The sequence below is a fragment of the Lepisma saccharinum genome, chromosome 10, assembly GCF_977018435.1.
Source record: "Lepisma saccharinum chromosome 10, izLepSacc3.1, whole genome shotgun sequence".
In the NCBI taxonomy this organism is placed as follows: domain Eukaryota; kingdom Metazoa; phylum Arthropoda; class Insecta; order Zygentoma; family Lepismatidae; genus Lepisma; species Lepisma saccharinum.
This window is the reverse complement of record NC_139238.1, coordinates 39,242,090-39,267,900: the sequence shown is the minus strand read 5'-3', so window position 1 is coordinate 39,267,900 and position 25,811 is coordinate 39,242,090. Positions and strand designations below refer to the sequence as shown.

The following is a 25,811-nucleotide window of genomic DNA, read 5'->3' as shown; positions in this document are numbered from 1 at the left end:
TTGCAGACAAGAAGTTTTCATAAAACTCACCACTTTAAGGTTCATCATATGTCCTTATATGGAACAAGACATTTTGAACCTGATTATCCCAGTCCCATAAATTGCCATTGCCTACAGCCAGAGTTATCGTTTCTTGAAGAAACACTGGGAAACAACATAACACAATATAATGACCCTTACATTTTATTTCCATCTGGTTTTTCATTGCCGTGTTGACACAGCTGAGTTGTTGTCTTCGAAAAACAATGGGTGTTAAATTCATCTCAATATGCACAATGACCCTTCATTGTTGTGGGCATTCTCGAACATTGTGAATCAGTTTGAGTTCTTCATTTTCGTATCAAGAGTTTCCCTTATATGCTGCAGTGATATGATATTATAATCCTGTGTAGAAATATTGACTATATTATTTCACTGTACTCATATATACGTATATAAATTATATATATATATATGAAGGAATTGGGAGCATAAAGGTAGAAACATTAACTTGCCTCAAACATTGCTCTGAAGCTTGCAAGTTGAACACTCATTCACCCCACATTCCACCGGATGCAGAGCCGAGCAACAAGAATTTTCCACTCGGCTCTGCACAGTCAGCAAGGCAATGGCCCTCGCCAGCAGTGAGTGCACCTCCACTGTAAATTTCCATCTGCATCCAGGGATACCGCAGGTGCACAGCTGGAGGTGCAAAGTCCACCAAGTCATGACTCAAATCCAAAGTATAAACCCCCTGGAGACGGTAAATTGATCTCTCACTTTGCTCCAATACCACCACCAAACTGATCGACGAGAAGACGATGACGGCCTGCTGAGAGATCGCGACGTTACGAGGCGGCAACAAGCGAGAAGTCCATAAGCAGTCCGGATTAAGCCAGCCGAAGAATCTGCAGTCCATTTACAATCTAGTCGCCGAATTGCCTGCCGTCTCTATTCGCCACCTTCGATCTCTCCAGCGGGCACAGGTCACCGTGCAACCGTCGCCGACGTCAGAAGTCGAGGGCCAGACCTACAGCAAGGGGTGAGTAGCATTCAACACCACAGACTCCCAACAATCCTTCATCAGCTCCCTTAAGGGTAGAGGTGGTTAGCTAAGTCAAACTTAAGATCTATCGTATTTATCTGAGCTACGTCCCGGCGTGACTCGATACCATACCTTACCCAACGTCATGCTACAATATATAAACTGCTCGCCATTAAAAATGCAACACCCAGAAGGAGTAATCGGAATCGGACGAAATGTGCACAGTGTGTAAAGGAGAGGTGCAGAAGGAAATTATTACGTGTTCAAGGCCGTCATGCATCATGTGCGCCTGCCACGCCATCTGGTAAGTGATACCTGTAGCAGGTCAGATAGGTGCAGAAGAGCAGTGAAAGTGCATGGTCATGAGTGTAGTGTGTTAAAATCGGTCAGCAATGCCACGTCGTCAAATACGGCAGCGATTCCAGCAGGTTTCCCAGTTCGATCGCGGCCGAATTGTTGCATGCCGTGAATGCGGATTATCCTACCGTGAGATCGGTGCCCGTGTAGGACGGAATGCATCCACAGTGATCCGTGTATGGAACCAGTGGGTCCAGGAAGGCACTGTAGAGCAATGTAGAGGTTCACAACGTCCGCGTCGGACGATAGAACGAGAGGACAGACGTATGATACGCATGGCCCTTACAGACAGAATGGCCACGCGAGGATTGCGCAGTGTCCCCACGAACCGTGCTTCGTCGTTTGGCGAACCGGGGAATTTTTTCCCAGCGCCCACTGTTGCGGATTCCTCTGACGCTAGAGCATAGGCGTTTGCGTCTGAGATGGTGCCAAGACCGTCGTGCATGGATGGCAGAGTGAAATGCTGTAGTGTTCTCTGATGAATCCCGCTTCTGTTTACAACATCATGATGGACGGACACGCGTGTGGCGGCACCGTGGCACTAGGCTTCATGACGCCTGCATCATGCATCATCACACAGGGCCTTCATTGGGTATCATGGTATGGGGTGCTATCGCCATAGGTGTTCGTTCGCGTCTCGTACGCATTCAAGGGACATTGAACAGCCAACGGTACATCACACAGGTTCTCACCCCTGTTGCTGTCCCATTAATCCATGCACTGAATAATGCCACTTTTCAACAGGATAATGCACGCCCCCATGTTGCAAGTAATGTCCTCGCATTTATGGAAGCTAACCACGTGCCCCTGCTTCCTTGGCCAGCACGTTCGCCGGATATGTCACCAATTGAACATGTCTGGTCCATGGTGGGTCGCCAGCTGGCCCAACTCAGGTTTCCGGCACGTAATGTTGAAAGACCTCTGGCACTGTGTGGAAGCCGCTTGGGATGCCATACTGCAAGCAGACATCGATAGACTCATTCTGTCCATGCCTCGCCATGTTGCAGCAGTTATTGCCGCCCGTGGAGGCTGTACACGCTACTAGCTCCTTGGGGTTATGCAACCATATTCTACGTGTCACATGTCACACCACCGAGCTCTAACTGTAATCATTTTCTTATCTTATTATGAACTACATATTTGCCAAGTTTCGTGTTTCTATCTCATTTCCTTCTGGGTGTTGCAATTTTAATGGCGAGCAGTGTGTATATATAAAGTTGAATATTGAACACACAGCGAATTCTCTATAGTTTCCTTCTGTGAGCAGTTAGTTTGAATACAGCGTAATAGCACTGGCTGCATATTGGCTTAACTCGTGTTCCTTCTAAAAGCGTACACAGAATAGTTTCTATAGCAGATGAAAAAGAAAAGGACAACAATAAACACCTCTTTTATCTTAAATCTCTCAAAACCAATTAATGCTACAAATATTTAATTTGGTAGATGAAAAAACTATATTTCACAAATTGTATGCATCATAAATATACAAGGGCCATTTTTTTTTTAGTTGCAACAGTGTTTGTATACACTTGTCAGTTGTCGCTGGGACAAAAGACGATCAGGTCTTGTTTAGACAAAAGACAATGATCACACGTGAAGAACAGCGAAAATTCATAAAATTTCAGGTTGCATGTGGAAGGAATGCACAGCAAATTCACAAGGGCTTGCGGGAGGCATGTGGGGACCACGCTTTACCGTTCGTACCATTGCCAGATGGGCAAGGCATTTGAAAGTTGTCGTGAAGAACATGGTGGCAGGCATCCTTGCACGGCAACAGATCCACACCACCTTGATGCACTTCGCAGATTGCTGGAGAATGATCGGTGTTGGACTTGTAGTGAAGTAGCAAATGAACTGAAAATTTCACCATCCTCTGTACACCAGATGCTAACTCAGAACCTCGGCCTGCGTAAGATATCGGCAAAATGGGTACCACATATCCTGACGACATCTCCTGCAATCAGGACCCACGATTCTCCATGAGAACCCAAGATGTCATAAAGCACAAGTGGTGCAGATCGTACTGCAACAATGAGGTTGGGAGGTGTTGGAGCACCCACCTTATTCTGCTGACATGAGTCCCTGCAACTTATTTGTTTTCCAAGATGAAGGAGGAGCTGAGGGGGAAAACTCTTTCCAGACGTCCCGAGCATCATTTCGGCCACAGGGCAGTCTCTGCATGCACTGGCACGAACAGGAGCTATCAATGGCATCCAACGACTGGCAGATGTGTGGAAACGTTTTCACGCAGAAGCAGGAGATTACATTGAAAGATCGTAAACGATTCATGTCTGTTTCTCATACATGTTGCCACTACAAGAAAAATGGCCCTCGTACTTGATGTGTATTTGTGTTCTTGAATGAATAGTTGAATAAATCAATTCATATTAATTATCAGACACTACTTTGGATAAGCAAGATAAACACTGGAAGATCATCATACTGCTAACCCCCATGCCATCACTTGAAAGAGAGTAAGTACATGTAGGCCACACAACACTCTATTGGTAAAGGTACTGAGCCAAATAGCCATGATTAAAGATGCAGCAATTGAAAATAATGGATACTAAGAGAAAAAAATTTCTACTGATAATGGTGGATGCAGTTGGCAGAAGGAGAGATAGAGTTCGGTATTCAGCAAGCACTGACTGTGTACGTACCAGTTTAGAGCTGTCACTGACAATGGGTAGGTGATTGTGTGCTGTTCATCCAAGTACCATACGCTTCACAAAACTACACATTCTCCATCCAACAAACCACAAAGCATCATGATGAAAAGGAAAATATGCGATATCGCCTGAACGGATTTCTTCAAATTTACAGGAGAAACTACTTACTGAAATCAGTTTCTGTAGCATTGTCGAAGTTCTTCGAGGTAGTTTCTTTCTTGGAAACTGAAAACATCACCATAGAATGCTGCAGAACAAGGAATAATCACTTTTTATGTAAGGAACTTGCATTTTCTGTAAAGCGACAACATTATGTCGTTGTTTCCATTATGTGCCTGCAGATGACACGAGCATCGAAAGTCACGCAGTCTCACCAGTGTTTCCAAATGTGCCTCTTTTTTACGACAATTTTTTCTTCTTTTTTTTAACTATGCTTACCTAACCTAACCTTGCCGGAAATGGTCCGTGGGGCTATCGAGAATAATTTTTGGGGCTATCGTGAATGGTTTTTCGGGCTATCCATCAATGGTTTGTGGGGCTGTCGTGAATGGTTTTTGGAGCTATCTGTCAATGCCTCGTGGGGCTATCGTGAATAATTTTTGGGGCTATCTATCAATGGTTTGTGGGGCTATTGTGAATGTTTTTTTGGGGCTATCCGTCAATGGTTTTTTGGGGCTATCCGTCAATCGTTTGTGATGACATAATGAACACAAAAGTAGGTATTTTCGGTTAAGAAGGTTGAAACACTGCATACTCACTCCAAATCGACAGAACAGAAGCACGATGTGCAATGATCCATGACAAGTGCATGCCATATTGTCTGTTACCCAAATGGAACAAGGAAAACAAATAATGACTTGTAATATGAAAAGTTGACAGTATTTTATGGAAAAAGTCATAACTTCACCTTAAAGAATCTTCCGCAATGCAGAATAGGTAAGTATCAATGCTAAATTAATGAAATAAACGAGTGAGAGGTGTTCGGGCGATATCGCATAATTACCGAAACGTTCAAAAAGATAAAGATGCTGTACCTACTGATCACCCACTTTTATTCCTTGGAGAATGGTGACTGGCCAGCAGGGCTTCTGTGTCACCTTGGTGCATTGCTCACACCATTATATTGCTGCTGAACTAAAAGCACTTTAACATTGATATAAACTCTTGGCCATTCACTGCACCCATCATGTTAGTGGATGGAGGTTAGCAATATACTAGTTTATTATAATATAAATGAACATGACTGGTTATGTTTGTTCAAGAATCTGTGACAAATTTAGTATCCATGGTTCTTTTACAGCATATTTGTATTTCTTTTAATATTGGAATAAATACAGACAATGCAACAAACAAACATTACAATTAAAGCTTCAAACAAACACAACAATTAAAGCTTCAAAACAAGACCTCTCTCTTCCTTTAATCTGTTAAAGTAAAACTCATTAAATGATAAAGTTACAATTCTTGTGTTTCAATCAGAATGTAGGTGAAAGGCACTTGTGTATTTTATTCAACATTTTATAAATTTGATTTACATAAAGCATTACATAAAAAAGTTCATAGTTTTGTTTTCAAAGTGACACACTACATAGAACTGACTTCTTTAATGTAAAATATATTGTAATTTCTTGTGACCTGATAATATGTAGATTTCTGATGTAAAGGACTTTTGTCGAAGTTTGTGTTTAAGTCCACTATATGCTCAGATCAGTTACAATTCAAAGTGAAACCTGAACTTCTGTGCAGTGTGCCACCACCAGGGATTGATTACAAGGTCACTGCATTATCACTGTGACATAGGCTGACGTACTTTTTGTACATGCTGTGGAATATGCTGAAATCCTTGAAACCAAGTGGTAATATAGGGATTGTAATGAAGGATACATACTCACTACAGAGAACTGAGTTTGCACAGAAGAGAATCTATGCAGGTTTTGCACATATCTGATTTATACATCTGTAAATCATGTGGAATTTTTCAACAACTAAATGTCATAAGTAAGGCCGATGTATTGGTATCGGAAAGTATCGGTTGGATCTTATTTACCAATACTGGCCGATAATTTTCCAGCATTTTGATCGTTCACGAGGCCCCAAAAATGCTGCACAACACTTTTGTGGCATCTAATTATCCTGGAAGTTATGCAAAAATATGAAGTTTCCACTGATTTTGTACCAATATTATGTGAAAAAACTGTATTCTGTGATTACATAATAGGTATTTTTATATTCTGATGTAATTTTTTACTATTTTAAAGCAAAACTCCTGTAAACTGATGCTTATAATTGGAGTGGAATACTCAACCACTAATATTAACCAATATTTTGCACAACTTTTAACTGTTACAATTTTCACGCATCAGTATTGGTGTGAATCTGTAAGAATATTGGTATCTGTTTGGGTATCCATTCAAAGTGGATTCAGTTCAGCCCTAGTTGTAAGTACAAACAAAAAAACAACATGGAAATGTATCCTGTAATGTTGCATAGAACAACAGTACACATCACATATAAATCTGGAGTAAGAGAAAAATTGAACTTCCGCACCTAGATCGAAGATATTCATCAAGCAATAATTCAAAGGTTGTTCTACCAATTGTCATTGTAATACCTTTGATAACACCTGATGGACTAAATTTCAGAGCAACATCATCTGATGTGGAACTGGAAAATGAAGGCACCTGGCAAACTTCTTCGCCATTTGACCTTCCTCTCTTATTCTTCATCTCCTTTGCTATTTCGCCTTGCACTTCCCTCAAACCCACTCCTGGATTCCTCAAAAGTGCATTACAAAATTCTTGGATAAACCATGTTCCTGAAATACAAATTATTTCATCACTAATTTTCAATTTCATAATGCTACTGATCCCTGACTTCACACTGTGCTGTTCCTGTGACTGTGCATGTCACAAATTCATATTTTCAATTTTTTAAAATTTACCCAGTAAAGTACAGTATTCTGATGTGTGGTATTCCACATGAAGCATGTGGCAACATGACATTTTCAACAACTTCCCCCTCTTTCCATTTCATGAAACTTTTAGTAAGAACATTTGTGAAAAAAGTGCATTTTTCAGTAGTTGTATGTGATTGGATTACTGCTGTAACACCAACTACTTTTCTATTTCTTTTTGCCTTAAAATTTCCGGGGTCATTCCACATCAATCAAATCAACGCAAAAACTAAGATTTCGTCACCCACTATCTCGATTTCGATGAAATTTCGTATACACCCTTCCTTTATGGTTGAAAGAAGCCCCCTAAATCTTTTCACTCTATCTCAAAACGGTTTTCATTTTACAGCACTTTGAAATGTCATTAAATCAGTGTTGTCTGTCACTCTTGAGACCCTCGACACAAGATACCATTGCTTACATTTTATTTCTTTTCTCCTTAACCAATGATCAGATCTCTCTGATATTTTACACAAAGTTCAATGAAATAATGAGGATTTCAGAAAAAAAAATACATCAGGACTCAAATTTTTTTACAAATGCCTATAAAAAGATTAATAATGGACTTGTAGCCTAATTTTTGTGGTGGGAAAACTAGGTTATGAAAATATGAATCTTCATCATGTGGGTATGATGAAACCAAAAGCTTTTGATGTTGAAAATCATTGCAAAGACATGTTCTTTCTCTACAAAAAATTAAATTTTTGGTTTTTCTATTCCTTCTAATGAAAATTTTAAGTTTTTTGGACATTGCCTAAAATGTCATGGTCAATCCGTACCAAATGGTCCAGCACTGGTTGCTCGACCATTTTTTAAATTTTGCATTTGTTTGTCGTAACCCTTGTACAAGGGTAGTTCAAAACAGGCATTATTTTTCTACAACTAGACTTTGTTTGAAAATGGCGGCCATTTTTGTTTCATGACTTGCAACATTTTTGGCCTATGCAGACAGTTGTGATAATTATGATAACACAGCTACGAAAAATTATAGAAATCTGGGATATAAAACACTGTTTTCAGTACATTTGAGGCTACACTTTATGTTCCGTATCTTTTTTCACCACATCTAATGCAAATGGCTGAAATTTAGGGTCAAAACTGACTGATATTCAGTTTTGAAGGGAAGTCAATCTATAAGATATTTTTTTTAGTAGGTAAGCAATGAATAATAATGAACTTTAATAAACTGTATGACCAGTCTAGATTAGCCTTCCGTGCATAAAGTGGACTTAAAACTGAAATCAAACCAATATCTGGTTGGGAACCTAATAAAATTTGATATTTACAGCATAAAGAGGTAAAAATAATTGAGACTGATATTGCTTGGATAACAAAGTTACAAAGAGAGGAAGTTTGGCAAAAACAGGGAAATTTATGTTATTAGTTACAATTATAATTATTTACCTTTAATGAACTATCATGCAATTACAATTATTATTGTACGTATTAATTAATTGCAACATACGAATAGCATAGTAAGCCCGTTAGTAGCTATTATCAATGAAAATATGTGTAAGGCTGGGTGGCAAATATTTTCTACTGAAAATTTGGATATACCGGATGAATCACCCAAAACTTGCACTCCAAATATTTCAGAAATGGAAGGTGCTATTGATGTGCTGTTTTCACAGAAATTAAGTGTAACCAAGGGCTCATTATTGTAGCCCATACACAGATTTTTTATAATTATTACAATGTGTATTTATTTTAGAAAGTTACATTTTTTCAAATGGAACAATGCCTATGGACAGTAACAAAATAAAACTAGAGTAAATTAGAATGCCAATGGTGTTTCTTTCAGGATACTAGTACAAGTAGTTTACGAGCTATCATAGTTTGAAAATTGTACAAACCGGCAGTTGTCTGCGACATGTGTCAGCACTAACGTAAGAAAAAAAGGGAATAAATAAATTCGTTGGATTCTGAAGAAGAAAGAGAATTGGCCTTCAAAGGTTGTGTTCAAAATGACGCCCACCAGCTTCAATACAAGCTTCCAGTCTGCCATGTAAAGATTGATGCACACGTTCTAGCATTTCATCACAAATTTCAGCGCAGCCAGCAGTAATAAGTCATTTCATATCATCTGGTGTAGTTGGTATGTCCTTGTAAACAGTGTATGTCCTTGTAAACAGTCTCCTTAAGCTTACCTCAGAGAAAAAAATCTAAAGGGGTCAAGTCTGGTGAATGGGCTGGCCAAGGTACAGGTCCCCTTCATCCAATCCAACGATTTTGAAACAATCGGTGAAGACAAGCTGTAGTACATCGTTCACTATGTGCTGGACACCCATCATGCTGATACCACATGTTCTTCCTAGTCTGCAGTGGAATTTCTTCTAACATCTGTGGTAGTTGGTCTGTTACGAGATTGAGTTACTTTTGAGAATTTATTTATTTATTTATTTACGACTTTGTTTACATGGCAAAGTTAAGGCATTAATGCCTTCTCTTCCACTTAACCATTAATTACAGGGATCATTTTTTTCTTTACAGTTAATTGTATACAATTAAAAAAATAAAAAGATAAATGAAAAATAAAGTAATGAAAATAAAATGAAAATAAAAATGGAAGCAATACAGTTTGAATACGAGCAGTAAAGCCCTGGATGAACCATTAATTACGTACATTGCTCATTATTTTTACTAACACAATAAAACAATATAGCTTAGAAGAAATTAAAAATAAAAGCAATACAGTTTCTACATGCACACACACACACACACACACACATATTCACACACAAGTACCTACATAGAAAGCATAGTTCGTGGGCTAAATGTATAACGTATTTCTTTCTGGGAATTTAATCTAGGTCCAATTGTTTAGCATGTATAATTTTAATTGTCTTTTGAATGTTACAACTGAGGAGGAGGCTTGGATTTCGGGGGTCAGTCTGTTCCAGTGTCCTGCAGAGGTAACGGTAAACTAATTGGCGTAGAAGTTACATCTGTGGATAGGGATGGATAACAGAGATTTTTCATGTGATCTGGTGTTGCGGGAGTGAAAGTCCGAAAGATATTGAAACTACCTGGAAAGGTATTTTGGATCTTTTATTTCTAGGGCTTTAAAAAGTAGGACAAGGTTGTGGTAAATCCGTTTGTCACTTAATTTCAGCCACTCGACCTTCGCATAATACAGTGTCAAATGTTCTGCATATTTTATGTCGAAAACGAAGCGGACACAGGTGTTCTGGATTCACTGAAGGCGTTTAGCTTGCTCATGATTAACGTCCGAGTAAAGAGTGTCGCAGTAATCAATAATATGGAAAACAAGAGATTGGGCAAGTTTGGTTTTTATACGTTCGGGGAGGAAGTTTTTAAGCCGGTAAAGAGTAGTGTAGTGTAGTGCACCGAAAGCTCTTTTACACACGGAGTTTACGTGTTCTCTCCAGGTAAGATTATTGTTTAGCGTAATTTCCAGATTTTTAACCGTGGTAGAGAGAGGCAAGTGTTTATCGTTGACCATAAGCTTAGAGAGATTTAATTCGTCAATTCTGTTGAGAATCTTTGGGGAGCCTACGAGCATACACTGGGTTTTGGTTGGGTTGACGTGCAAGCCGTGGTCTACAGACCACTTGTTGATTTTTTTCAGGTCGTTGTTTACACGTTCGGTTGCATTCAATATTTCTTGAGGAGGGAAAGAAAAGTATAATTGAAAGTCGTCAGCATAGATGTAATACCTACAGTGATTAAGCACCGACGGGAGGTCATTAATATACAGCGTAAACAGGAGGGGGCCCAGTACGGTGCCTTGAGGGACGCCACAGGGGATGCTTTTCCAGGATGATCTTCGATGTAGGTCGACGACACATTGTTGACGTCCATGCAGGTAGGAACGGAACCAGTTAACCGTAGAGTTTGAGAAGCTGAATAGGGAAGATAGTTTTGTGAGTAAAATTTTGTGATCAATGGTTTGGAAAGCTTTGGTAAAATCGAGAAGAACAAGGATTGTAAGTTATCGATTGTCCATATCTAACCTAATGTCGTCGGTTACGTTGACGAGAGCCGTGCATGTGCTGTGGTTGCTACGGAACCCAGATTGAAAGTGGTTTATTAGGTTATTTCATGCTAGAAAGTCACGGGTTTGACCACTAATAAGATATTCTAGAGCCTTAGACAGAGCTGGGAGGATGCTGATTGGTCTAAAATTGTTTAAATTGATTTCGTTGCTTGTTTTAGGTATAGGGCGTACCTGGGCGAGTTCCAAAGTGACGGAAATGTGTCAGAAAGCAAGGAGAAATTGAATATGTCCGTGATGGGAATAAGGACATGGTGGAGGATTTTTTTGATCATGAGAATGGAAACTTCATCTACTCCTACAGCCGACGATTTTATCTTAAGTAAAGATTTTCTAACGTGTTCCGGTGAAATCCAGGAAAAGCAAAATTGTTAAGCATTTGTGGAGTGCATTGCGATGTTCTGAAAAGTTTCTAGTTTAACATTATTTTCAATAGTCGGGAGGTCACAAAAATGATTATTCAGTACATCTGGTACAAACTTGGGAATGTAGTCGTCCTTTTTCTGTTTCCCAACACCTAGAATTTTCAACTTTTTCCATAGAACGTTCGGTTTATTTTGGTGGTTAAGCAATTCGTATTTGAATCGGCGCTTGGCTATTCTTACCTCCTGATTGCAGCGGTTCCTCAGGGTTCTATAATTTTCGAAGCTGCATGTGCTAGGGTCACCTTTTTTTACGTCATTCCTGTATTTGGTGTAAGCTCTGTCCCTCATGACCATAAGTCGACATACGTCGTCCGTCAGCCAGGGGGCGGCGGGATGTGAGACCCGTTTCTTTCTGACGGGAGCATGTTTATTGAACAGTTCAAGAATAAATGTATTTAACAGGTGAACTTGCTCGTCCACTGTTGGTAACGTGCTAATTACGTGCCACAGAACGAGTGCAGCGTCTTCGTTCAAGCGGGTTTCGTCAACGTTCTTTATGTCCCTGTAAGATACTTGTTGAGGCTTAAATTTTGGAACGTGGATGTTATATGATACGTGAATTAAATCATGATAGGAAATCCCAGGTACCGGAATTTGGCCATGGCTCGTTACATGATTTTCGTCCGAGACCAGAATGACGTCACGCCAGAAGTCTGAAGTGGCCGTGTGGTGGGTTGGATTTAGGTGACAGATTGTAAGATTTAAGGCTGAGAACGTATCGCGGAATTGCATAGCCTCCTCTTTGGTGGTACACAGGTCGACATTCACGTCTACCAAAACAATTGCTTGAGAATATTTTGGTAGAAATGTTGCAATATCGTTTTCGAAGTTTTCGAGGCGAGTGATAGGTGGTCGATAGACTACGGCAAGGAGGAGTTTCTGTTGACAGACGGTAGTTTCCATAATTATATATTCGGACGATCGGTCGTAGTCGCCGGGTGATTCTGAAATGATTTTGGCAGGAATATCTTTGCGTAGATAAATTGCCACTCCCCCGCCTCTCTTCCCGATCCTCTCTCTTCTGAATAGACGAAAACCTGGAAGGTGCACCAACTCAGTCGAAAGGCTCTCCTTCAGCCACGTTTCCGACATGATTAGAGCATGCAAGTGTTTGGTTATTTGGGCAATGTTTTGGACATCTACGAGATGCGTGAGAATGCTCTGTGCATTGACGTGGATGACGTTGAGGCAGCCCGAGGGGAGGTTCAGCTGAGGCCCAGGAGGTGGGTCGCCCACTTGTGACACCGGGGTTGGGGAGCGAAGGTCGTTGTCGTTTGCTGGGGAAGTGCAGATATTTCGCAATTGACTGAAAAATGCCGACGTTGGTGTTGCCGCAAAGTTGCAGGTGGAGAAACAGTTTGAGAGGTTGGAAAGTGGGTTTACGGTCTGCCGTTGGGAGGGGGTAAGGGAGAGGTAAATGACAACTGAGGAGGATGGGGGTAGGTTTTCAAGTCTTCCAGGAGCACCGACTGAGGGCGTTGCCAGATTTACATTTACCAGAAGGTCAGTTTGAGCCAATGGAAATTAGAAAATAATAAAGAAAGAAAATTAACATTTGTCACTACGTCTACCGAACATAAAATTTGGAAATTGAAGATTCACTTACCAAGCCAGCAAAAGTGATGTATTTAGGACCTGCAGGACACCGAAAACTATATTCTATATACTTACGCACACATACGCACACACAAACACAAACAGACACAAGCATAACAGTTAACGTTATAACGCAGTCACAAACACTAATACACAAAAATAGCTACGTTTACGAAATATCGTGGCGTAAAATAAATGTTCTGAGCAGCTGCTTATTCCCTACACATCCTCTTTTTCCCCTCGCGTTCACTCCACTTTGTCCAGTTCCTTCAGCGTGGTGACTGAGATCTTCCGATTGTTCTTCAGTATGACGATTCTGCCATCCTGAGTCCACACGTTCCTGGGGCCATGCTGCTCCTTGGCCTTCTGCAGCACTTGCTGCCTGGCTGCGGTCATGGATTCGGTGATGAGAACTATCGTTCCCTTCAGCGCCTTCTTGTTCTTCCAGATGGCGTCCCTGGTTCGGTAGCTGTAAAGCCGAAAGATGATGGGCCTCTTCCCAGTTTTGACCGTGTCCGCCACTGTTCTCCTTCGGGGGCCGATGCGGTGGGAGCGCTCGATGTGGTCCAGGGTTACGTGCTGCAGGTGGAGGTGTTTGTGCATCGTCTGGAGGACAAGTTCGTCATGTCCTCGTTGGCCATCTCAGGAATGCCGTGTAACAGCAGGCAGTTCCTCCTGGAATACATTTTCATATCGTCCATCAATGTCAAGTTTCTTTCTGTGGATTTCTGGAGTTCCTGGATATCCAGCCTGACAGACTTCAGAATTTAGTGTTCCTTCTATGAACAATGGACAAAGGGCCTATGAGCTGATGGTTTACTATTCCACACCACACATTTAAACTCCATGGACGCTGACGTTCCACCTGACGAAACCAATTGGGATTCTTGACGGACCAATAGTGCATGTTTCGGAGGTTTACTTGGCCATGATTTGTAAATGTTGCTTCATCACTAAACAAGATACATGATAAATCTGGTGTATCTTGTCATAATGCCCATGTACAAAAGTTAACACGATTTTCGAAATCGTTTCCATGCAGCTCTTGATGGAGAGAGACATGATACGGATGGAGCTTATGACTGTGGAGAACGCGTAGTACACTTGCCTGACTCATGCCACTTCCTCGTGCGATTGCACGGGAACTAACGTGTGGATGTACAGCAACAGCAGCGAGAACATTAATTTCACCCTCTTCTCCAGTCACTCGTTTGTTTCTGTTACGTTTTCTAGGTATTACACTTCCAGTTTCACGTAATTGCTTGAAGAAGTTCACAAATAATTGTCGCAATGGGTGACGTCTATTGGGATATTATTCCACGTACAGAGCACAAGCATTACAGCATTTATCCTACATTCTCCATACACCATTAACATGTCGGCTTTTTCAGCACTGGTAAACACAATCTTCCACCACGTCCAACTTCTTGCACTATCACCATGTAACTGACAAGGAAGTCACAATGCAATCAGTAGACTGTAAAGGCAACAAACATACGAACATCATAGCCTCGTAACTAAGCAGTTGAATGGAGCAGACAACTGCCAGTCTGTACAATTTTCAAACTGCGATAGCTTGAAAAATACTTGTACTAGTATCCTGAAAGAAACACCATTGACATTCTAATTTACTCTAATTTTATTTTGTTACTGTCCATAGGCATTGTTCCATTTGAAAAAATGTAACTTTCTAAAATAAATACACATTCTAATAATTATAAAAATCTGTGTATGGGCTACAATTATTGAGCCCTTGGTTACACTTCATTTCTGTGAAAACAGCACATCAATAGTACCTTCCATTTCTGAAATATTTGGAGTGCAAGTTTTAGGTCATTCACCCGGTATATGTTTCTTCTAAAAAATATATAGCTCTGATATTTCATTGCTTACCTACTAAAAAAAATATATCCTATGGGCACTTTTCACCGGATGTTTACATTTCTGTGCTTCCTTGGTGCTGGTGGGGACTGCACTTCGGTTTTGAAAAGAATAACATTGAATTGAAAGGTGTATATTCAGTGTCTTTGGAAAAGGGGACAATATTTGTGTGGCTTTCCGTTTCAACATGAGATAAGGAACAAACAATTGTTCTCAGGTATCTATACTTCGTTTTCAGACAGACCCGATACGGAAAAATCATTAGATTTAGGCAGTAAGGCGAAAACATTGGACACAAACCCGAGGGAGTAGGCTCTGAAGTCGGCACTTCATCAAATCAAATTAAAATATTTTATGTGTTTCGGAAATTTTCATGGCGTAACGCACATGTGTTGACTAAATTTAAAAATTGGAACTATTTATAATCATATTATAACGCATTTGCCTCTTGGTTGTTGATAAGAGCTCTCTCCATGGACGTCGGTAGGTCAGTCGACCCCTCCTCCCCCCTGGAAATTGGCATCCTTCATTTCAAGTTGCAAAAAAGTAGAAAGTTTGTTATTTTTATTGTTAATAACAGAAATAAAGTTCACTTGGTTAGTATTCTAACAGAGTAATCAATGTAAAATATGCTTTAGATCAAAAATTGGCTGAAAAATACAGGAGCCAGGTTATATTTTAATGTTCTACCATTTAATCGAAAGAATTAATGGTTCCACAGTTTTCAGAATTCAAAAAATATAAAATATAGATGAGGACACACAACATAAACTTTGCGAGAATTTTTTTCTAATTCTAAAGTCCTCTCTTGAACAACACTTCCAAAAGTTAATAACAAAATACAATAGCATTTCAGTATAGTAACTATGAAACGTAAAAGTATTAATGGAAAATAGTTGCGCTGTATATTCATTCGGCTTGTGGATTGAATAACATGATAATAATAAACAACAACAATAATAATAAAATTCGAATGAAATTTATTTAATTGGTATATATTATTATTAGCGTATAACAATAATTTTAACCGTAGTAATTATTATTATTTCTTTTACTGTTGTAATCGAAGTATTTCAATGTTTATAATTAATGTAAGCTTCATTTCAACCTGGAAAGTCTTTTCAAAAACTAAACTGTTGGTAGAAGATCAGCACTGCCTTGGAAAATATTAGTATTGTTCCTTATATCTGCATCCAAAGGATCTGGGAAAAAGCCAAACTTTTCTAGGTACCTTTGTTTCTCTATATCACTAAAAAATTTCAAGTGGTCTATTTTGTTTCCGATCTTTTATAAGAAAATAAACTCGGTGCCGATTTGTATTGCACTTGTTTACATTAGAAAATTCGTTAAACCGGAAGTTCTTTCTCCGCCATCAAATCGATATGTCTGATCGATAATTTTTTGTTTACTCAGAAATAACACCCATACATTAACTTCCCTTCAAAATTGAAAATAAGTTAGTTTTGACCCTAAATTTCAGCCATTTGCATTAGATGAGGTGAAAAAAATACGGAACATAAAATGTAGCTTGAAATGTACTGAAAACAATGTTTTTTACCCCAGATTTCTATAATTTTTCTTAGCTGAGTTGTCATAATTATCGCAACTGTCTGCATAGGCCAAAAATGTTGCAAGTCATGAAACAAAAATGGCCACCATTTTCAAACAAAGTCTAGTTTTAGAAAAATAATGCCTGTTTTGAACTAGCCTTGTACAGGGGTTACAATGACAAACAAATGAAAAATTTTAAAAATGGTCGAGCAACCAGTGCTGGACCATTTGGTACGGATTGACCATGACATTTTAGGCAATGTCCAAAAAACTTAAAATTTTCATTAGAAGGAATAAAAAAAACAAAAAAAAAATAACTTTTGTAGAGAAAGAGCATGTCTTTGCAATGATTTTCAACATCAAAAGCTTTTGGTTCCATCATACCCACATGATGAAAATTCAGATATTCATAACCTAGTTTTTCCACCACAAAAATTAGGCTACAAGTCCATTATTAGTCTTTTTATAGACATTTGTAAACATTTTTGAGTGCTGATGTATATATTTTTTTTTCTGAAATCCTCATTATTTCATTGAACTTTGTGTAAAATTTCAGAGAGATCTGATCATTGGTTAAGGAGAAAAGAAATAAAATGTAAGCAAGGGTATCTTGTGTGGAGGGTCTCCAGAGTGACAGACAACATGGATTTAATGACATTTCAAAGTGCTGTAAAATGAAAACCGTTTGAGATTGAGTGAAAAAATTTAGGGGGCTTCTTTCAACCATAAAGGAAGGGTGTATACCAAATTTCATCGAAATCGGAGTTGGTGGGTGACATGACCTCATTGAAATGCCCGTAAATCTGACAAGTAAACAAAAAAAAAACATTTTTCCTCATGAACTGTTTTCATGTATTTTCCGATTGTGCACTTGGTCTTAAATTTTTGCTGGCCAGCTCCTCTAACGATATAGGTACAATATTATATAGCAGAGTCATCTTACAAGTAACAAAAGACTCGATGCTCAGACAAAACAATAACAATGCTATGAAAAAAACAATAAATATGCTGCGAGTCAAATATAACTCACGTGGCATGCAGCATAATAATTGATTCTAGCATTGTGCGAGTTTCATGTGACCAGTGGCGTAGCACAGTTTTCTGTACAAGTAAAATATTGTCCCTCCTCCCCCCCCCCCCTCGGTGAAAAAATTCAAGAGAATAAGTACATAACACTGACAATGCTAGAGGGATGGAAGGATGGCTGTAAGTTTCCCCCCTTCCCCTCCACACACAGTTGTACCCCCAGTGGCAAATATTGCTTTATTTTCATTATTTTTTTTTCTGTCCTGAGTTGTTTAAAGGAATGAAATTCTGTAGAGGTGTTGCCCTGTACTTATTGACGTTCTTATTTCAATTCATTATCATCACAGTGTGGAAAACCAACTTACTGAAAATAGTGATGAACAATTTACCTGATGTTTCTTTTGCCATTGGGCGTACAAGACATTAATTTTTGCCCTGACTTCCCAGTTTTTGTTATTGGTGTAGCAACTTCTTGAAACTAAATTAGGATATGAATCTGAAAAATAACTAGGAGAGAATATTGGAAATATTTGCGCAGTGGCGCAGGCAGAAAGAGGGGAGGGGGACTTCATGCAGCCAAATGTGGAATCATCTTTTGTATTTTTCACTTGATAATTAACAAAACAAAATAGGTTAGGTTACAACACAGACATTTAAAAAAATACTGTTTTGGGAAATTGTTTGAATGATGGTCAACACTTCTATTTTGGATTTTGAGATCGGTATGGCTTCAGCCCCAAAAGCCATCAGTGGCTTCACCGGCTCAAGATTCAACGGAGTCGGAATCACAAGGTCACTAAATAAAAAGTCCAGCAGAAGGACCTGACCCCAAAAATATAGTTGGCACAAGGACACAGAGTTTTATTTTAATGTTAGTGGAACTACGACATTATTAATCATAATATGAACTATACCAATAAACATACTCTTAAACTTTTTCTGAAACAAGACCTGTTTCTAAAATAGATCACCAGTGCTCGAAGGGACTCTATTCCTCAGTTAAGAAAACTTTCATAAACCATCCTCGCAGCTAGAATAATTTACATGAGCATCCCCACGCTTACTGCATCGTCTCCAAGTTGATCCATCATATATCACATACTCCCAGCTAGGAATTTCCATTTGGATCACTGTAGATCATTATAAAATGATAACTAGGGCTCTCAAAAAATTACTTCTAGAAATGACCTTAAAATTATTATTGACTTTTTTGACCAACAAGTTTTTTTTTCTTATTTATTTTTTTTGCCAGCTAGAGAATTTCAAAGTAGGTTTCTCACGAAGTATTTTAAGTTTGCTGGAGGAAAAATAAATTTCCACACTTAATTATTTAAACCATTGGCAAACATTTCAGTTAAAAATTTCCATGGACCGTATTTTTTATTAATGGCAAACTTGCTAAAAAGACCATCTCAGGAAATTTAAATACTATGTATGTTATGCTAGCAAATGCATTTAAAATTCACGAAATAGGGAAGAAGAAAAATATACTTCAAATATGAAGAAAAATGGCCACAAATACTGAAAAATGACCTAAAAGCCAAAAAAGGCTGAAAAATACAAAATAAAGGCAATGTCTTCTGGTTCTAATTAAAGGGAAACTGACTGCTATCAGGTTTAGTATTGTTTTCAAGGCTCAGAAAAAAATATGATTTTTCATCAACTTCCGAGCCCTAATTATATATATAACACACTGGAAAAAAATTGGTTCAACAGAAATGTCCACTAAAATTTCAATACTGGAGAAAATAATTTTCACAAAATCCCCCAAAATAATATTTCCTGTGCGACAGAAGATTGGGTACATGGTGGTAACTGCCTCTGGGTCTCACTTCCTACTGGGTTTTTGGACCCCTCTTAAGTGTTTAACAGTTACAAGAAAAATCAACTACATTGTCACAGTATAGCTAAAAAATGAGAATAACGTCCAAGACATGTCAGGTGTGGACTATGTGAGAATCTTATTTAGCTCTCACTTGAATATGAAAAGGCTTGGGGGGGGGGGCCTGGAAATATTTGGTGGGAACTCCATTTTAAATACCACATGTAAAACTAATAAAAGTGGCAGAACTTGAGCAAGTGACTGTTACTACTGGATTAATCATAATTTTATATGCTATTTACACTCTGTAAGCCGATGATAAACAATATTTGAAGATATGAGATGAGGCTTTTCCCCAATTGATGATCATCTGTGAGCAAGTAAGTTCATTCAGCGTTTTCGAGGGGATCCACATGTCAAGTTGCCCGGGCCCCTCTGGATATCATCGCAGTCATTATCTTACTATATTCTACTGTGAACCCACTCGATCACATCCTACCATTTAAAAAATAATAATGATGATCACTGAGTCGTGCAGTTATTTGTGGTGCTTTTCGCTCATACTCTTCACTCTGTTGATAAATGTTCTAAGTTCACAGACAGAAAAAAAAATTAAAAAGTGGGTCTCCTTACAGCCAGTATTCGTCTCAAAGACTTCCCAGTTTGAATTATATCATTATCGTCCTATATATGTTTCGTGTAGAGTGCAGAGCACATACAAGGCCAACCAGAGCTGTGTGAAGATACCAGTGGGAAGAACGGAGTGGTTCAGTATAAGTAATGGACTAAAACAAGGATGTGCTCTTTCCCCACTGATCTTCATAATTACAAGGGATACAATTATCGAAGAGGTGGGAGAGAAGATAGGAGAGGAAGAGATGAAGGCTCTGTTGTTCGCTGATGACTTAGTAATATGGGGGAACAGGGAAGAAGAAGTACAGAGACAGCTTGATAGTTGGAATGAGAAAATCAGAAGAGCAGGAATGAAATTCAGTGCAGAAAAGAGTGAGGTGCTAATCACAACAAGAAACAGAGCCAGGAATGTACCCAGAATAAAGATGGACACTGAAAAGTTTAAGGTAGTGGAGAGTTTCAAATATCCAGTAACCATACTTGAAACTTGGACAATGACAGAGAGACAAAGAAAGATGCAGGCAGTGGAGATGAAATTTCTAAGGAGTACATTGGGGAAGACTAGAATGGATAGAATAAGGAATGAGGAGAGCTGACAGACAGTGGGAGTAGTGAAGCTTCAGGACAGGATAGATTAGGCACAGATGAGATGGTTCAGACCATTAGCGTAACAAACACACACTGCGCACCACCGCAAACTTTGAGCTGTGCCCCTACTTTTTTTTAACATTCGTTTCTAAAATATTATTATAAATATTGGTATCACTGGCATACATGCACGGGGGGGTTATGAGCCTACATCCCCTCCAGTAATTTTCAGAAAATCAATGTTTTCACATGAAAGCAGTAAAGAACTCGAGAAAACTCCCTTAAAATGACCACAAATTACAACTTGTCTTTCAACAATTTTAAAACAAAGGTTAAAAATGGCAATTACGAAATATTTGATGGTGCATAAGAGATGAGGGTAGTAGCAGTCAATTAACACTTCTAGGAATGCCTGTGTTTTTAGATGTAGAAAAAACTGTACATATTTGCATATTTCTAAAATTTTCTATGTGCTACATTAACTTAATGCACACCACCCCATGCCCCACACAAAATTTACATTCATTTAGTACTGTTTAACTTTTGAAAATGGAATTGGTATATAACCCCCTTCCCTTCCATGATAACCTGTGAGGCCAATTGGAGATCAATTCTATAGCTACTGGCCTGGATCTTTCTTTGCCTCTTCTTCCTTTTTCGAAATTCAGCACCACTTGCACTTTTATTTTTTTAACATTCCTCACTTCATTAGCACCAACAACTACAGAAGAAACATAACAACATGCGAGAGCAGTACAGTTTCACCAAACCTTTATGAAATGCAGGCAGTAAGTAAAGTCGGGGAGGGGTGAATGTCAGCGCATTTTCTGGCCTGTTGTCTACCCTTAGGCAACATAATCAATGACTTGAACTATTCAGCTACTGAAGGTTTTCTTCTAATCTGGTAATTCACTTTCTACTTTTCTAGTGATTAACATTTTATGTTTGCAGTTTTGGGGCATAAAAATATAATATGGTTGAAAATATATTTTAACGCCAAAAGAAAAACTTTTGTGAACTATCGGTCTTTTTAAATTTATCATTCTTACTGCGCTCCCCTGCACCGCGGGGGTTGCGGAGATGTTATTTATGCCCCTGGTTCAGACACATGAAGAGGATGGGTGCAGAAAGAGCTTACAATGCACAAAGACTGGGAGTAATGCCAAGAGGAAGACCATAATGTCAGTGGAAAGAGCAGATAGTGGAGAATGTTAGGAGAAGAGGACAAGAATGGAAAACCGTGGAAAGAGAGGAGAGATGGAAGACCAGAAAAAAATGCCAGAGGCAGAAAACTGCAAAGGATGATGATGTTTCATAAATCGATTTTTTTAAATAAGTGACATTATCTGTTGAATTTGTGGGATTAATCAAAATAGCAGCAGCAGAAAGAGAACACTATGGGGACCCTACACCTTGCCCCCCTCCCCTCCCCTCAGGGGCGACTGCTATGCCACTGCATGTGACTCACACACAAATTAAAAATAACAATTTTCCAACAACAATAAACATATTGCTTTCAAGGTTTTTATTATACTCTCATAATAAAACATCATGGCCCCAAGGAATCTTTTTTTCTACTATGGCAGTCAATAAGTTAAAACTTTTTGCCGACACTATTGCAAATCCTGATTGATTTGCTTTACTTTACATCACTTTTGGCTAATCACGAAGATGAGGATGAATGGTGGGTGATAGGATGAAATCAGTGAAAGGACAATCACAAACACAAGCCCCGCATGGGATTACTCTGGCTGCGAGTCCAGACGTCTTGTTAGTCTGCAACAATGCAGTCCAGAGTGTACTATGTGGAAGAGAGATTGACATTTGGGTGTCTTCAGAAAGGGTCATTCCCTACACCCCTGTAAATCTCAATGTTTTGGGTTCAAATACCAGGAAAACCATAGGCTTTTATTTGTTCTGTTGGCATTTTAACATTCATCCTCATAGTTATGATTAACCTGAAAGGCAATCACATAAAAATAACAGAAATGCAACAATTCTGCCATTATACGCACCTTTTAGAAACTCTCGAATCACTGCATATCCTTCAACGGTTGCACTAAAAATAATTGTACTGCCATCTTCACTATCTGTACTATTGAAGATCATAGTCTCACAGGATTCAGGGCAAGTCCTAGAACCTCCAGCTGGATGACTAGGATTTCTAATGGTGCACACCCTGGCTGCAAGATACAAGAAATATCATTCAGCCACAAAAATATCCCAAAATAAGTAAATTTGAAACCCTGTCACAAAAAAAAGATTGATTTTTTTAAAATTCTTCAAAATTATAAATTTCTGGTTTTTGGTAGCATGATTTATAATGGCGATGGCCTAATATGAAATTTTGGTTGATACCAATATAGAATTTACCAATACCGATAACTGATATTCTACTGATCTGATATAAAATTACAAATTCTCCTATAACAACCTGAATGATCCATTGACCTCCTCAATAAATGTGCGCATAGTTAGACATTTACTTTTTTTAAAAAAAAGTAGAGCATGGAGATCGTCCATAAGAAATATAATACAATGACAGAATGTTGCACTAAATTATAAGATATTTGTACAGAGCATTCCCTGACATTTGGTACGAGACTCAGTGGCAAGCAGCCCGGCATCAGCGCTTGTCTTTCCCGGTGAACGGGGTCCGCGACAGTCACTAGAGTCGGCTATTAAAATTACAGTTTTCATATTGTGTACTATCCTTAACTACAGAAGGTGTTGAAAATGATGTCCCTCTGCTGCAACACATTCCTGGCATCTCCGAAGGAAATTGGCATTTACACGTGCAAGTTCGTCTACTGTAATTCTCCCGATTTCTCGTACAATACTCTCTTTTAACTCACGGATGGTGTGCGGATTGTCTTTGTATACTTTATTTTTTAGATTTCCCCATTTTTCTTTCCACTTTTATTCAGAACTGACAATGTTACTCTAAACTTTTTCTAATATAAAAACCGCCAGGTTTAATATAGTTGTCCTATGTGGAACGGGAACACCAGGAAATTTCGTTGCAAAACATCGTCGCACTTCCCCACAATTCCTCTTTCCGAAGTAACACTCGACAAGATAAATCCTATGTTGTAATGTAAACTTTTGTGGTGCCATATTAAGCCACAATCTTCAACACACGGACACGACACAACACAACTTCCGAGGGAGGATTATACTGGCGTCAGTCTGCAACGTCAACAGAAAGGGAAAGAGAGCGAAGGCAGGGAGAGCGAAAAAAAACAGACTGTAGTGTGCGAGTGTCGCGGACCCCGTTCACCAGTAAAGACAAGCGCTGATGCCGAGCCGCTTGCCGCCAAGTCTCGTAGCGAATGTCAGGGAATGCTCTGTAGATATATCAGGTCGGTAAAATAAATGGTAATTTTACCGATAAACCAATATGTCTATATCAGCCGATACCAATAGAGTACTGATTAATCTGTGCCATTCCTAATTTTCAGCACAGTAAGACTACAAACTGAACAAGCTCTTGACAATCTTTCTATCATCACTACATCAGAAGTAATACTGAAAAGTCAAATGCAAATGTAATGAACCATGGACTAAAAATTTTAGTGGGTATTTTGAAAATCAGCTATAAATCACTCAGAATAATATCTAACAGACAGAGGCATAAATTCTATGTTATCTAGGCTACCTGCGAAGTAGAGAAGAAAAATCGATCGGAAAATGTGCATAAAATTGTTCTTATTTCTTACGAGTTGGCAATCTTGTTCACTTTATTTTAAATTCGCGAAACATAGCTAAGCACGCAAGGAGGCACATGAGTTAAGCATGGCAGTCTTGTAGCATGAATGTTGTGTGTTGCAAACCCCTTGTTCCTGGTGTGGGGAACGGGCAATTTTGGAGCCAGGGGAAGGGAAAAGGATAGCTTATGACAGGTAAATTCCTACCCTAGGCTGCCCGATTATGATATATGCTTATGACCGCACCTAAAAATAACTGAACTGACAAAGGCTGGCCCAAAGTACTGTTCTGTAGTGGAAACATATTGGGTTTATTTCCTTGGTGCACGGAGCTTTCTTTTTATTTCCAAGGAAGGTCACTGTTCAGTACTGTAATATAATTAAAATTAAAAAATTATGTTAGAGTTGCTCGCTAGATGGCAGGGAGGTCTGCCACGTGAAGTATGTGTCATATGCATGATGCAATAGGACTGACTGAACTCAAGTGTCTTCGCGTGTGTGTGAGCGAGCGCGACGCAACCACAAGTGGTGGTACTTCCGTCGTCATATAACCTGTGTATTTGTATATAATATCAGTTATTATAATACATATTTGTGTTCATGAGCTATGAGAGACTTCATTCTTTCACCCAACACGAGATCAACACATTCCTGGACTTGGAAAAGTTACGCCAAGTGTCTTAATGGTGTAACGCCGCTTCATGCTCCTCCGGGCCAGATTTGTGCAGTATGTGCCACATGTAGTGAATTGACTCAACCCAGCAGCTTTGTGTGCATCGTATCCCATGCTGGGTGTGTTCTGACATTTGTGTCTGGACTAGTGTTAGTGTTGTGAACTATGGAGCAGATACTTTCGTGCAAACGTGTTCTGAAACGAGAAGTTACGCGCGTTGAAAACAAGATTGCGTCAGACAATCTCTCACAAGATAGCGTCATCGTGTACATCAACAAAGCCATGCAATTAACAGAGGACACTCAGAAACTCTTACGTGATCTGTCTTCCGAGTGCAGTGATGAGCAGTTTGCAGAGTTTGATGCAGAAATCAGCTCGATTCAAGACCGATTAGAGCAGATGTTGGTGACATTGTATCGTGCTCAAAAGCATCAGGACGTGGCAATGGCTGCCAGTGCATCGTCGGTTAAAGCCGGTAGTGACGTAAGGCTGCCCAAATTGGACTTGCCTGTGTTCGCGGGAAACTTACAGCAGTGGCTGTCGTTTCGTGATTTGTTTGTGGCGTCTGCGTACAATAATAGCTTTTTGTCCCCTGCACAGAAGCTTCAATATTTGAAGTCTAGTATACATGGTGAACCTGCATTGTTGCTGCAATGTATTACGATTACAGACACAAACTACAAAGAGGCGTGGGAAATTTTGAACAATAGATATCAGCAAAGGCATGTTCTTGCGAATGACATGATCAAGCGTCTCGTGTCACAACCTTGTATCCAGACAGAATCAGCTATTGCCTTGCGGAAACTCGCGGACGTAACAACCGAGTGTGTTCGTGTACTCAAGAGTTCTAGAAGTTCCAGTTCTACATTGGGATGCAATTTTGGTTTTCCA

General features: G+C 39.2%; 1 protein-coding gene across 5 annotated transcripts in view; it reads right to left on the bottom strand.

Moving 5' to 3' along the window:
• Nucleotides 1-5,355: 5,355 nt before the first annotated feature.
• Nucleotides 5,356-25,811, bottom strand: part of LOC145993874 (caspase-8-like) — a 57,580-nt gene continuing 37,124 nt past the window's right edge. For 3 of the 5 annotated variants that reach the window (XM_083129740.1, XM_083129741.1, XM_083129742.1), the window contains exons 5-6: nucleotides 22,556-22,723; nucleotides 5,356-6,865 (exon numbers count right to left, since the gene is read on the bottom strand). In XM_083129740.1, coding sequence (XP_082985866.1) covers nucleotides 6,555-6,865; nucleotides 22,556-22,723 — 479 coding nt within the window. In that variant the 3' untranslated portion in view covers nucleotides 5,356-6,554. Of the gene's footprint in view, nucleotides 6,866-9,150; nucleotides 9,358-22,555; nucleotides 22,724-25,811 lie in introns of all 5 variants that reach the window. The other 2 variants (XR_014442304.1, XM_083129743.1) reach the window with 2 other exon arrangements.